Source organism: Megalobrama amblycephala, linkage group LG16, assembly GCF_018812025.1.
Source record: "Megalobrama amblycephala isolate DHTTF-2021 linkage group LG16, ASM1881202v1, whole genome shotgun sequence".
NCBI classification, from domain to species: domain Eukaryota; kingdom Metazoa; phylum Chordata; class Actinopteri; order Cypriniformes; family Xenocyprididae; genus Megalobrama; species Megalobrama amblycephala.
In genome coordinates this window covers 41,430,685-41,444,930 of record NC_063059.1, presented here as the reverse complement: position 1 = coordinate 41,444,930, position 14,246 = coordinate 41,430,685, and the positions used below count along the sequence as shown (strand labels likewise).

At 33.6% G+C, this 14,246-nt stretch overlaps 1 protein-coding gene across 3 annotated transcripts in view; it reads right to left on the bottom strand.

Moving 5' to 3' along the window:
• clcn2b (chloride channel, voltage-sensitive 2b) overlaps nt 1-14,246 on the bottom strand; it is a 70,950-nt gene that overhangs the window by 7,455 nt on the left and 49,249 nt on the right. For 2 of the 3 annotated variants that reach the window (XM_048159691.1, XM_048159692.1), the window contains 9 exons: nt 13,666-13,879; nt 10,568-10,701; nt 9,946-10,136; nt 9,741-9,852; nt 7,540-7,607; nt 7,269-7,337; nt 4,519-4,557; nt 3,177-3,281; nt 99-185 (listed from right to left, as the gene is read on the bottom strand). In XM_048159691.1, coding sequence (XP_048015648.1) covers nt 99-185; nt 3,177-3,281; nt 4,519-4,557; nt 7,269-7,337; nt 7,540-7,607; nt 9,741-9,852; nt 9,946-10,136; nt 10,568-10,701; nt 13,666-13,879 — 1,019 coding nt within the window. The remainder of the gene's footprint in view (nt 1-98; nt 186-3,176; nt 3,282-4,518; nt 4,558-7,268; nt 7,338-7,539; nt 7,608-9,740; nt 9,853-9,945; nt 10,137-10,567; nt 10,702-13,665; nt 13,880-14,246) is intronic. The other variant, XM_048159693.1, reaches the window with a different exon arrangement.

Here is a 14,246-nt window from a genome sequence, read left to right as displayed (position 1 = left end):
TATTTTTGATCAAATAAATGCAACCTTTTATAAAAGAGATATAATATTTTCAGCTCAAACTCTCATATGGTGTTTTTGTGTGGCTGCTGAACTCTCACCTCTCTCAGCGAAACAACTCCAATAAGCCGTCCGATACTGGTGACGTAAGCGTGATCCAGACCCAACAGAGAGAAGATGGTGTGAGTCTGTCAGAGGCAAAGAAGTTCATTATGAAACATGATTTTTTTTTAAATTTTATTTCTGTCTTTTAAAATAAATGAGTTTAATATCCTCTAAACCACAGGGATGCAACCCAAACACCTTCAGCTCTTAGAATTAAAGGCCCATTTTTACAGTAGGAATCATTCACTATACCTGTAGCACCAGTACAAGCCACAATAAAACAAACCAAAAATATGCTTGTCTCGAATTAAGCAGAAAGAAAAATCAATCTCAAATTTCACTAAGGAGATTGAACTTGCATTTCTGTAGAGAAATCAATATGCTATTAACAATATTAAATGATGAAATTATATTGTGCATTTTATACAGTATATAATCATAACAGGAAGTTAAATGGTTGATATTTCAGTTATGTTATCTGAAATGCATCACTTATTAATACTAAAAGCTTAAAAGTAAATCTGCATAGGACAAGAATTGATGATTACTACTTGGCTTGGTTCATGAATGAAGATATTAAAAATAATTCTTCTTTCCTGCATTTCACCACTGCTCTGGCTTGTTTCCTAATCTTGCTTTCTAATAAACCTGGCATCATATACTATGAATATCACTGGCACTGTAATAAACAGATTGCTGTGTTCCTCATTCGTAAGCTGCTTCAGATAAAAGAACGTGAATAAATGTAAATGAATATAAATTAGGTCATGTGACTGGACAGTATAGGAAGCATGTTACCTGGCAAACAAAATCAGCACCAAAAATAAATAAATAAAAATAAATAAAAAGGTTTGCTACAATTTTTTTTAACATATTTTGCAGCGCATAGCTAACTTGCATGTGAAATTAAGAACAAATTTCTGGCAACACTGCAGCACATTTGCCACAAGGAAGAAAACATGTGAACAAAACAGACAAGCAATAAATAAATAAATAAAAGTTTACATGTACATAAGCGCTAGTGTTTTCATGAAAAATGTTTTTGGTGCATGACATTGCAAGTGGAAAACATTACATTAATTGGAAAACTTACATTGATAACAAAATTCTGACCACAGATTTAGTAAGTTTTTCACTTGAAATGTTCCCCAAAGTCTCATGCACCATGGACACAAAACATGTAAATTCACTGGAAAAATTATTAAATTTACTGGAAAACTAACTAAATTTAAAACTAAGTTTTGACCACAGAATTAAGTTTTAAATTTAGCAAGTTTTTCACTTGAAACGTTCCCCAAAGTCTCATGCACCATGGACACAAAACATGTAAATTCACTAGAAAAATTATTACATTTACTGGAAAACTGGAAAACTGTAAATCATAGTTTCTCTGGCCATAACAAATGTGCTCTAAAAACACAAAGTTGGAGCAGCCAGAGATAAATTAATCTTAATAATTAGAGTCAAGAGCCCGACTAAAGGAAATGCTTTTCACCATCATGGTGACTTCAAACTAAACTTTCATTAAAACATTAACATCTAAACATCTGTTAATTCTCAATAAGAACTTTTGTTGATGTATGACAGAAATCAAATCAAACTGGTTAATAATAAGTGTAATAATGTTTAATGGCTGGAAGTCAGTTGTAGTTGTTGTGTCTCTCTCTTTTTCTCTTGTTGTTTCTTCAGCGATTCTGCTTATTATCATCAGGTGTCTCCACTAATTGTCAATCATCACTCAATCATCAATCAATTATCTCATTAACTTTAACACTGCTTCAGTGTTACTTTTTAACACCCGGCAAGATGGACTCATATGTACACTTTGGGTGTTAATTTAACACTGGGGATTTTGCTGTGCACAAAACATGTAAATTCACTGGAAAAATTATTACATTTACTGGAAAACTAACTAAATTTAAAACTAAATTGTGACCACAGAATTAAGTTTTTAATGTAGTAAGTTTTCCACTTTGTTACCAAAAAAAAAAAAAAAAAAAAAAAAAAAAAAAGTCAAGCACCATGCACACAAAACATGTTAACTCAAATATGAAGTGGCAAAATGCACAAAAAAAACATGTAAATTCACAGGAAAACTTACTAAACTTAAACCTTAATTCTGATCACACATTTCAAGTTTTCCACTAAGTAAGTTTAGTAAGTTTTTCACTTGAAATGTTCCCCAAAGTCTCATGCACCATGGACACAAAACATGTAAATTCACTAGAAAAATTATTACATTTACTGGAAAACTAACTAAATTTAAAACTAAATTGTGACCACAGAATTAAGTTTTTAATGTAGTAAGTTTTCCACTTTGTTACCAAAAAAAAAAAAAAAAATGTCAAGCACCATGCACACAAAACATGTTAACTCAAATATGAAGTGGCAAAATGCACAAAAAAAAAAACATGTAAATTCACTGGACAGCTTATTAAATTTAAAACAAAATTCTAACCAAAAATGTAGTAGTTTTTCCACTTGAAATGTTACCCAAAATGTCAAGCACTGTGCACACAAAACGTGTAAACTCAAATATGAAGCAACAAAATGCACATAAAACATGTGAATTCACTGGACAACTTACTAAACTTAAAACTTAATTCTGATCACACATTTCAAGTTTTCCACTGAGTAAGTTTAGTAAGTTTTCCACTTGAATTGTTACCCAAGTGTCATGCACCATGCACACAAAACATGTAAATAACTAAATGAGTAAATGAGAGAAATAAAGGAGAGTGTGCATGCAAGTGTGGCAATGTGTAGGTGTATATGAGAATGAATGGACCACATTAAGTACATTCACCGCTGCCGGCAGGAGAGAATGATGCATGTGTGTGTGTGTGTGTGTGTACCACTGCAGAGCGAGTCTTAATAAACACTTCTCTGCTCTTGCCACAAGTGAGTTTGCAAAAGCAGAAGATAAATCCAGTGTAAGCATGCGTGTGTGTGTGTGTGCCGCACAAAACCCTTTATTAAAAACGTCAGCTCATATTCATATAGATCCTGAATGCGCGCACACACACACACACACACTAGAGTGTGCAGCGTTTCACTTTAACACGCATTCTGACCTTGTGCAGTGAAGTGCGTTCCACCAGCTGGAAGGGGGCGGGGTCAATCTTGCAGTTGTTGAAGTTCACCTGCTCGTCAAGCTGTTGCTCCTCCCACTCCTCAATCTGCATTCAGAAATATTTACTTGTACTTACTTTTTTTGTATTCTTTAAGGTCATCCGTTTTATATTTCTGGTAGCACTTTACAATAAGTAAATTTGTTAATATATTAACTATAATGATCTAACAATGAGCGATATATTTTACAGTATTTATTAACCGTTGTGTAAATTAATAAATAATACAAATCGTATAATGTTAGTTAATAAATGTTCATCTTCATGTTAGTTCAACTAATGTTAACACAACGTTTGATGTTAAAATGTATTAGTAAATGCTGAGATTAACATTAAGATTGATAAACACTGTAGAAGTATTGATTGTTAGTTCATGTTAACTAATGTTAACAAATAAACATATTTTACAGTGTTACCATATATTTTTGTCATTATATTTTTTTCTTAATTTATTTCATGTTGCTTTGCACTATTTTAAATTTTTCTCATTATTTACATAAAAAAATTAGCAAAAATGATTAAATAGACAATATAAAGTACATTCATTTTTTTATATTCTCATTAAATTAAAAAAAGTAACACTAGTTAACAGTTATCTAGTTGTGGAAACACTATTTATTGATTTTTTTTATTCAACTGGTTTTAAAAGGTAATGCAAAAATCTACTATGACAACTTGCACTTGTGAAAAAGTTCATAAAACACCTTCAACTGAAACAGGTATCATAATTATCATAAACTTATTATGAAAGCTGCTCTGCATCTACAGATTTTCCTCAGAACTGAAATCGGGTTTGATTTATTCGGATTGTTTATATGAACCCCAAACTTTGCAATCTGATTCACATATTCGTTTACATGTGCATCACAAACAAGTAACAAGTAGCAGCATTAAGAACCGAATAAAGCGATAACGTCACCAGAGCTACTGTGAGCCTTTCATTTGTTCACATATCTAAAAGTAAGCTGACAAATATTCGCAAGTTTGCAGATCTTATAAAAGGGTAAACATACACATCACAGCACTGCATGTTTGCAAGGCAATGGGTATTGAATCTGATTGAGAAGATTCAAGCGTTTACAAGCTTAATTTTCAGATTATTTCAGATCTGCACCATCCCTTCCAATCCGACTCAGACTGAGCAGAATCGGATCGACTGAGGTGTTTACATGAAGGCTTTTCAATCAGACTGAGCCATCAAACCAGCTACTAATGGATCATTTGAGTGCATGTAAATGTATCTATAGGATTTCACTAATCGGTCTGCATGTTAAAATGTCCTCACCTCTCCAAGAGTCATGTCATCCTCTGCGTCTGGATCCTCCTGAAGAGAAACACACACACGTTTGTCACTTCAAAATTTCACATTTAATTTAGTGTGCTACTTACTGCTTCTATGGAATTTGATGAAGTTTGCATCAATGATTCTGTTATTTTCCTGTTTATTACCGAGAAGCTGCTCTGAAACATTTTTTTGAGTATGCATTTTGAGTTTAATATAGGGCTGTGTTTAGATGATTTGTAATGCTAATATGTAGTGTCACTGGAAACACAAACATCTGATCCATCGCTCCGAGCGCTGATTTGGCAGTCGACAGATTATAGTTCATCTCACGGATACTAAATTGAATCGATGAGATCACCCTGCAGTTGCACTTTTTCACAGAAAAGAAGTACATTACACACACGCATATTGGCGAATATATCTTTGCAGCACTCTCTGCGCATTAATAAAACATCCATCCATTAGCGCTGGTTTTTGTAGAAATGTGAGCGTAATCTAATGAGCAGACCGAAGGCCTGCGGGTCAGGATCATTCTCTCGCGCACATACAGCCATTTACTGCGCGAGTACCTGAGAAAGAGATGTGTGTCTGAGAGATGTATGAGTCTATCATGTGGGTTTGTGGCCATTAGATGTATTTGAAAATCATGCCTGCAGAAACAATCAATGCAAAACAACTAGAACACACATAATTCAGTTCTTTTTGACAGTAAAATGAGCAAGAACCATATAATACAGATTTCCCTTGCCGTCACAGATCTGCATGATGAAGGTCCAGGTTTATCATTATGTAGCCGTTATGATACGTTCATCATGCTGAAAAGTGCGCAAGTGTTTTTCCATAGCAACATGTCTGACATCACTAATGACATACTAGTTCAGCTTTCAGAAATATATTTGGTTTGGTTTACAGAAGATGTGGGTCATTCAATAGCTGCAGTGACAGATGCTATAAATGGACATCATTCCATGAAATCTAGGTAACGTACAATGAGCAGTGCATTTTACAGTTTTTATTCATCTTTGTTAATGTTAGTTGAAAAAAATACAACTGTTGACTGTTAGTTCACAGTAGTTCAGGTCCATTAAATCAAATTAACAGATTATTTTAATAATGTATCATTAACTGTTGAAATTAACATTAATTAAACTTAATAAATGCTGTAGAAGTATTTTTCATTATTAGTTTATTTTAACTAATATAGTTAACAAATGGAACCTTATTGTAAATTTTTAGCGAAAACTATTTATGAAAACATTAACTTAAAAATAAGTTATAATATAATATAGAAGTTTTAGAATTTTTTTTCACTAAAATGATTGTACTATATTTTAGTTTGATAGCGTTTTTTATTTATACAGTAGTTATAATCCATTTATTCACTTTTTAAGCATATGTGAAAATAAAATGTCCAACTTAATTAAATAATTTGCCCCTAATAAATAACATAAATCTTAAATGTTTTGGAGCACAGAGTGAAGATTACAGTCTTTTTAAAGATGACACTTGGCAGATTATTGCGAAAGTGAAAAAAAAAGTTTAAAGAAAGTGAACTTAAAGTTATAAAAGTTTTTATATTTGTTTTTTTTATACATTTTTTCAATTTCTATATGAATTATATATTTTCCAAAACACTTTTTACTTTAAAACTCTGAGAAAATCAAAGACATACATCTAAACAAGTTGTGTTCCAAATTTGAGTTTGATATCTCAAAAAATGAGCTTTCAGTAAGAATTTGTTTGGGTGCAGTACCAAACGCCTCCACTAGATGAAATTCATCTCCCTTTCATTTCCAATGCACTTATTCTTGACTGAGTAGTACAAGAGTGTCTTTTTTAGGACCATTTAACCTTTTCGAATCATGCCTATGATTATTTTGTGCTCACAAGGCAAATAGCAAAAACTTTACATTTTGTAAATACTGTTTCCTTAAAGTTTTGTACCATTCCAATGAAGTAAAAAAATTCTAAAAAACAAAATGTAAAATATCTGGTCAAAAATGACCAAACAGTTCAAAACGTTAGGATTAAGTTATTTATGTTTTCATAAATAGATTTTAAAACTTTACAATAAGGTTGAATTTGTTGACATTACTTTATTAAAATAAATATAATATTTAGCCATTCATTTCAAAAGGACTTTGAAAACTCAAGGAAAATAGACAAAAAACAACACCGGACCCCACTGACTTTCATTGCATGGACAAAAAACAAAAAAAACACCACTCATACAGAATTGGAATGACATAAAGGAGAGTAAATGATGACAGAATGATCATTTTAGGTGAAAATACTAAGATCTAAAATCTACAACAGTATTGAGCTTTACATTGGGTGAGTAAGACGAGTCTTTCATTCATTGGCTCCACCCACTTTTTATGGAACTCGCACTGATTGGGCAGTTCTGATGTCATGCTGATGATTGACAGCTACGCATGCTTGGTCGTCTCCCTTGTTCTTGCTAGTGTTAGTGTGATTGATTGATTGATTACACTGACCTTTGAACCCTGCTCCAGTGCAGCCCGATCAAAACAATGAAACTGTGCTGTGTAATGTCAATAGTACAATAAGAAATAATAACGACTCAGAATTTTGGCAAGTAAATCTGTTACTATAAATTCCAGTGAATCTTTATTTGCGAGACAGGTCAAAGGTCAGGAGCAGGTACGAGGGAGACGTTTATGACAACAACATGATGATAGATGATGACGCGATGATTTGACGAGCCAGTGTTTTATCGTGGCTCTTACCAAGACCGAAATCCTCACACGCTTGGGCGGCCTGAAGTCAGGAGCCACTGTGTGCTCCACGTTATTATTCTTGCGTAAGGAAAAAGGGAAGGAAAACATAACAGACACACAAAAAAATGATTACCCTTATATTGCACACACATACGATTACCCTCATTTTAAATAAAACGGAGTAAAATATCACTACAACACCAGTAGATGAAACGGACGACTCGCAGCTACAGTGATGAGATTTACCTCTAGCAGGTGTGTGTGTGTGTGTGAGTCTCACCTCCATTGCATCTGTCTGAGGTCGAGCACACAACAGATTCTTTAAGCCAAGGCCAGAATCATGAGGACCTGACAAACAGAGAAAAGATGGCCAATTTACATACTTCTGATATGAATATAATACAATATAATTTAAGTTTCCACTCAATATTAGAAGGTATCTTCACTAGTGGCAATTTATTTTCAAATGAGTACATTTTAACTCTTTCCCTGCCATTGACAGACAGTCCATGTTTTTGCTGTTATACGGTAGGGGGCGCTGTTACGCATCTTCTGAAAGAGCACAGAATCTCCGGATCAAAACACAGGCGAAGAAGCAGAAACAAGTGATAGAAGGATTGTAAAATAACACGATCATCAATCATTAAACAGCATTAAATCAAAAGTGGGGTGTTGATGGACTCGATCTAATCCATCTATGTTTTAAACATCATTCTGTATCCAATCTGGATGAAGTCTGACAAAAATGAATTTTTTTGTTCAAAACGTTGCTTTTTTTTTAATGAAACTTACCCACATACAAGTGTTGATAAAAAAGAATGCATGAAGCTATTCTTGTTTTGTTTTGTTTTAAAGACTTCCTTGATTATAATTTCACTTTTTTAACTTTAGTTAGTGTGTAATGTTGCTGTTTGATCATAAACAACATCTGCAAAGTTACGACGCTCTAAGTTCAATGCAAAGGGAGATATTTTCTTTTACAGAAATCGCTTTTTAAGGACTACAACAAACAGCTGGTAGGGACTACAACGAGCTTCTTCCTGGGTTAGTGACATCACAAACCCTAAAATTTACATAAACCATGTTGGGCTGCTTTAGAGAAGAGGAAGAGTTGTTGTAGTAGAGTGTTGTTGACATGCCGTCATTTTACGCCGGACTGCTTCACAAACGAGGGTCAATTCAACACAAAAGATGAACATGACGGCACATGCTAGTGGATGAGTTGAATCAACTCCACAGCAACTACATACACTTATCCAGTAACCATTCAGAAACGTCTAAAAGTTGTAACTTCTTCCTGAGTCTCTCCATCAGTGTCGACTCCGGTTTGAACAATGTAAGGCTGAACACCAGAGACTCATTACATCTTGTAAAAGGGGCATTATTGGTCCCCTTTAAAGCAGAGGCTTTTGATATATTGTTGTTGATATAAATGTTCAGATATTCATACAACAAAATATTCTGGAGGCCGTTAAATTTTTATGGAAATGACAAAAATGCTGGCGCTGGCTGGGAACTTTAAAAAAAATTACCCCCATTAACTTCAACAGTATTTGGTACCGTATTCTTCATCATATAAATTACATTCTACACAGTATTTTTCTTTTACTCATATAGTTGGGAAAGCAATCGGGTAGAAAGCACTATTTTCACTGTATAATTTAGAGGTTGGGCTAAAGTGTAGCTTTTATAATTAGCTTCATTATAAAATCAACATGAAATCAAAACTGGCCCCATTTATTTTAGCAATAAATGTTCCTGGTACAATAAACCATAAACATTTATCATAATGTAAGCATTTTCACAGCCTCTGAATTAACATTTCTGTGGACATAACCAATGCTGCAAATAATATTATTAAAAATATAACTTAAAGTCAACCAATAATAATGATGCCCACTTTTCAAAATCCAACCAATTAAATAATGATATTTACAAAGTTTCACTGAACACTATTTTAACATTTGGTTTTGCTCAGATATACATTATATTACTAAAGTTCAATGCACTGAGATTCACTTCATGTCTTCAAGAACAAGTATAATACAGTATATACAAGTAAATACAGTGGTGCACAGTAAAATCCCCAGAGTTAAATCAACTCTGCTCAGAGTGCATACGGTCCCTCTCTAAATAGTGTTAAAATAACACTGAAGCAGAGTTAAAATTAATGAGATAATTAAGCAATTAATAAGGCTGTGACTGAAGTCAGTTGTAGTTCTTGTGTTTCTCTTTTCTTCAGCGATTCTGCTTGTTAACAGCAGGTGTTCATCACTAATGCACAATCATCACTTCATTAATTGTTTAATTATCTCATTAACTTTAACTCTGCTTCAGTGTTATTTTAACACTATTTAGAGAGGGACCATATGTACTCTGAGCAGAGTTGATTTAACTTTGGAGATTTTGCTGTGTGGCCAAAAAGGGGATAATTGTTTTTATTGACTCTATACTCTATAAGAATTGCGTGTGTGGTATTACTTGTAGGGATCTCTATGTTCTTCTCAGCCACAGACGTCCTCTTCAGTGCAGGTTTGAGAGGTTTAGGAGAGATGGGACGGGCGGGTGTGAACGATGACTCTTCTGTGGAGATCTACAATTTACACACACAAACATTCAAGATCATGCCTCAAAGATCTGAAACAAAGTTGAAAAAGTTAAGTCAAATAAATGCTGGCACTCTGACCTGGAAGCGAACCTCGTGGTTGACCTTTTGACCCCCCTCCTCGCTGCTGGGCGTGCTGACAACAGACACGCGCTTCCTCTCTGCATCCGCACGCTCTCGTATGAACTCCAGCCGCCGCTGACGACTGAGATGCTGCGACAGGAGAGCCTGTAACTGAGCGCGCTCAATAGAGCCCAGCAGGATCATAGACTCTGAGAGAGAGGCATTATTAGGAGGGAAATTAATACTTTCATTCAGCAAGATCAAAATTGACAGCAAAGACATTTATAATGTTGCAAATGATTTCTATTTCAAATGAATGCTGTTCTTTCGAAATTTATTTTCATCAAAGAATCCTGAAAAATAAAATGTATTGCAGTTTTTGCAAAAATATGAATGGTTTTTAACATTGATAATAATCATAAATGTTAGAATGATTTCTGAAGGATCATGTGACACTGAAGACTGGAGTAATAATGCTGAAAATTCAGCTTTGATCACAGGAATAAATTACATTTTAATATAAATTCACATAGAAAATGTTCTATGGAAGGACAGATTTCATCAAAAACATCTTAATTTGTGTTCTGAAGATCTGTTTTTTTAATTTATTCATTTACTCCAAATACGTATGTGATTGTACCTGCAGACTCCACCAGCGCCAGTGTTTTGAGGTTTCCTGCCATGAGGATGTCGTGAAGATCTCTGTAGGTGGAGTTCAGTGTGATGTAGCGAACATTTCTGACCATGATGTCCTCCACACGGATATTATACTTCCTGCAGACAGAGTTTCCCACAGTTACGCAATCACTGCAGCAGAATTCACAGCTGTTTGATTTATTATTAGCGGTGTTTGTGAAGTCAAGCAGCACTGCTACTACTGCTCATACTAGAGTTTGAGATCTGAACAAACACTTAACAGGTGTAACAGCATCAGAAGTGGCTTGTTTCAAATTTCTGTTGTAAATGTTAATATTACTACAACAATAATATTGTTATTTTAATTTGACCACATTTTATTTTTTCAGTTTTTACACATATACTGTCATCCAGACTCAAGCATTCAACCTTGTTACAGTGTTATTTCAGTATCGAGATACTATTACAGTCTTTATCAACATGTTGAATCAGTTTTTATTTTTAGATTTTCATTTTAGTTTAAGTTTTAGTAATTTCGCTGTGTGTTAAGTCTTTTTTTTTTAATATGTCTATCTATAGTTTTAATTGATTTCTGTTTCAGTTTTAGTTATTTTAGTACAAGTTAAACTAAATTAAAAGGAGAAATGTTGCTTTGGCAATTGGCTCAAATAAATTGGCAATTGGCTCATTTCAAGAGACAAAAAATGTTTTTTTTATTGTTTTAGTTTTAAGTTTGTCACCAAAGTTTTTATAGGAAACAAGCACACCAAATTTTTTATTTTATTAATAGAAAATATGTATTTATCAATTTCTACGAAATAAACATTTGGTTCTGGAAAAAGTGCAATCTAGAGAAACTGCAAACCGCAAACAGCACTCACATTTACTTCAGAAAATGCACAAATATATTTAAAATGAACACACGCCAAATTTATCCTTTGCGATTATTTCAGGCGATGGCGACAATTGTGAAGACGCCAACTTTGGACCAACGTTCAAAACTTCTCACATTTATCCTTATATTGTAATCATTACGAGTACAAGTTGTAATTGCTGCCTGACACGTTCATTATGTTGATGTTACTCACATCACATATTATATTATAGCTGTGTATTACTGTCATATGGACATTACGTTGATACAGTCATCTGATAACAGAATACTTCCTACATTGTAACGCTGAAATGAGTATTTTCTGAAAGCTGCTTTGAAACAAAATGTATTGTTTCAAACTTGAATTTAATAGTTTTTTGTTGGCATACAAGACATATTTTGTTCCTGTATTGAGTGACATTTTGGCAGTATTGTGTATTGTGAATGAAAATGAAGTGACAGAGAGAGAGGAAGAGATACAGAGCAGTGAATGTCAATGAGTGTGTGTGTGTGTGTGTGTGTGTGTGTGTGTGTGTGTGTGTGTGTGTGTGTGTGTGTGTGTGTGTGTGTGTGTGTGTGTGTGTGTGTGTGTGTGAGTCCGTCCTGCTGAGAAGTGAGTTTTCTGTAGATTCTAACTCAGCAAAAATCTAGCTTCCGTCACACACACACACACACACACACACACACACACACACACACACACACACACACACACACACACACACACACAGTTATGTAATTGTTCTCTTGACAGGTATAAATGCGTCTCTGAGATGCTGCAGATGAGTTTGACACCAGGGCAGAAACACAATCATTCAGAGCAAAAGACCTGTGTGTGTGTGTGTGTGTGTGTGTGTGCTCTGCATCATTGCTCCCATTTCAAACTTTGAAATCCTGAACATCTGAAAAAAAAAGATTTGTGTGTGTGTGTTGCACAGTTTGCCATTAGTCTGCGTTGCACGGGACAGTGTGTGTGTGTGTTTGTGTGTTGTGTAACTTTAGACCCTATTTGCAAACAGATTGGCCATTTACACTAATTAAGAGAAAATGCCATCTCTGTCTGGAGGATTATAAGTGCCACTCAATTAAATGAAGGAAAAATTAATGCCCAAGAACAAAATGTAAATCACTTTTCAAATTAGCAACGTCAAAATATAGATTTAAAGTAAATTTGTTAATGTAGTTAAATGTAAAGATAAAATAATAATTTTAACTTTTAATTGCATTAAAAAAAACATTTGCCAATTACTTTATTTCTTTAGTCATTACAAAGGTTCAGTTGTTAGCTCTGAAACCCAGAAGTGAATTAACATTTACGCCACAAGTTCCTTCAGGACTCTGTGTTTTAAAAAACACAGATTTGAAATTATGATTACACTGTAAAAAATAATTTTCTTACTTTTGTTATTTTTGTCTTGTTTTCCAGAACAAATATCTAAATATTCTTAAATCAAGATACATTTACTTGAGAACCAAAATGACTTAAGATTTTATAATTCAACTTCTATTTCATTTGAATTAAGTTTATTTTTTTGACCCCACTGGTAGATATTTATTTCTTGTTTTAAACACAAACTCATTTAATTTTGATGAGAAAAAGTCATATCCTAAGTCATTTTGCTTCTCAAGAAAATGTAAGAATATTTAGATATTTGTACTAGAAATCAAGACAAAAATAACAAAAGTAAAAAAAATCATTTTTTGCAGTGTAATCATGATTATTATTATTATTATTATAGTTTTTAAAATGTTTTGCATTAATTATTTTTGTATTTTCTGTTTTAATTATAAAGTTGTATTAATTTTGTTGTATGCTTTTGTCATATTTATTATTGTTTTTTAATGTTTATATAGTCTTTATTTTATTTCAGATTTAGTTTTACTTATTTTAGCACATTAAGTTAAAACTAAATGAAAAAATGAAAAATGTTGCTTTAATAACAAAGTAAAATAAAGTTTGTTTTATATTTTATTTTATTTCAAGAAAGCAAACTGTTTTAGTATTATTTAACTATACTAACCCTGACACAGCCAGACTTAAAAGATGAATTTTGAAGTTGTTGTATTTTTTTAATAATGCAAGTTGTAAAATGTAAATGTAACTAGCTGCAAATGAAGGCAATGACTGTGATTGACTGAGATAAAAGAGTCTTCTGCAGTAGTTACTGAATCCATCAAACAAAAACAATATGGTAGCAGAAACTGGACGGACAGACAGAGAAACTCACTCGTGGTGACCCCAGCCGAGCTCGGGCAGGTAAGGCAGTTTCTTAATGCGTATTATGGAGTCGTAGATGGATGGCTGAAGACTCTGAGCGACGGCGTTGGCGAGAATCACAGCGATCATGATGGGCAGAATGTGACTTATCTGACCAGTCAACTCAAACACAATCACGGCCGTGGAAACGGTGTGTGTGACCGCTCCGGATAACGCCGCTGCTCCTAAACAGAGAGAGAGAGTTTTTAAGGCAAGCTACTACAGGTAAAACCAGTGTTTTTTCACACACTAGTCAATTATGGTTTATTTTGCTTCCATAACATGTCTTTCAGGATAGTGTAAAAGAAAACATCTAAAATCCACAGTTAAGTGTTTATTTTATTGCACTTCATCTGTTTGCGTCCTAGATTTCAATTACAATAGATATCTTTAAAAGCTGTGAGTTTTTTTTCTCCACTTCAGCAGAACTTACATAAACCAAAACTTACAGTTTTATTCCTATCTATATTCTGAAGGTTTTTACTGAGGGGATTGTTCATACATCATTCATCTTATTTTTTACAACATTATGTTTCTAAAAACATGGTGAAA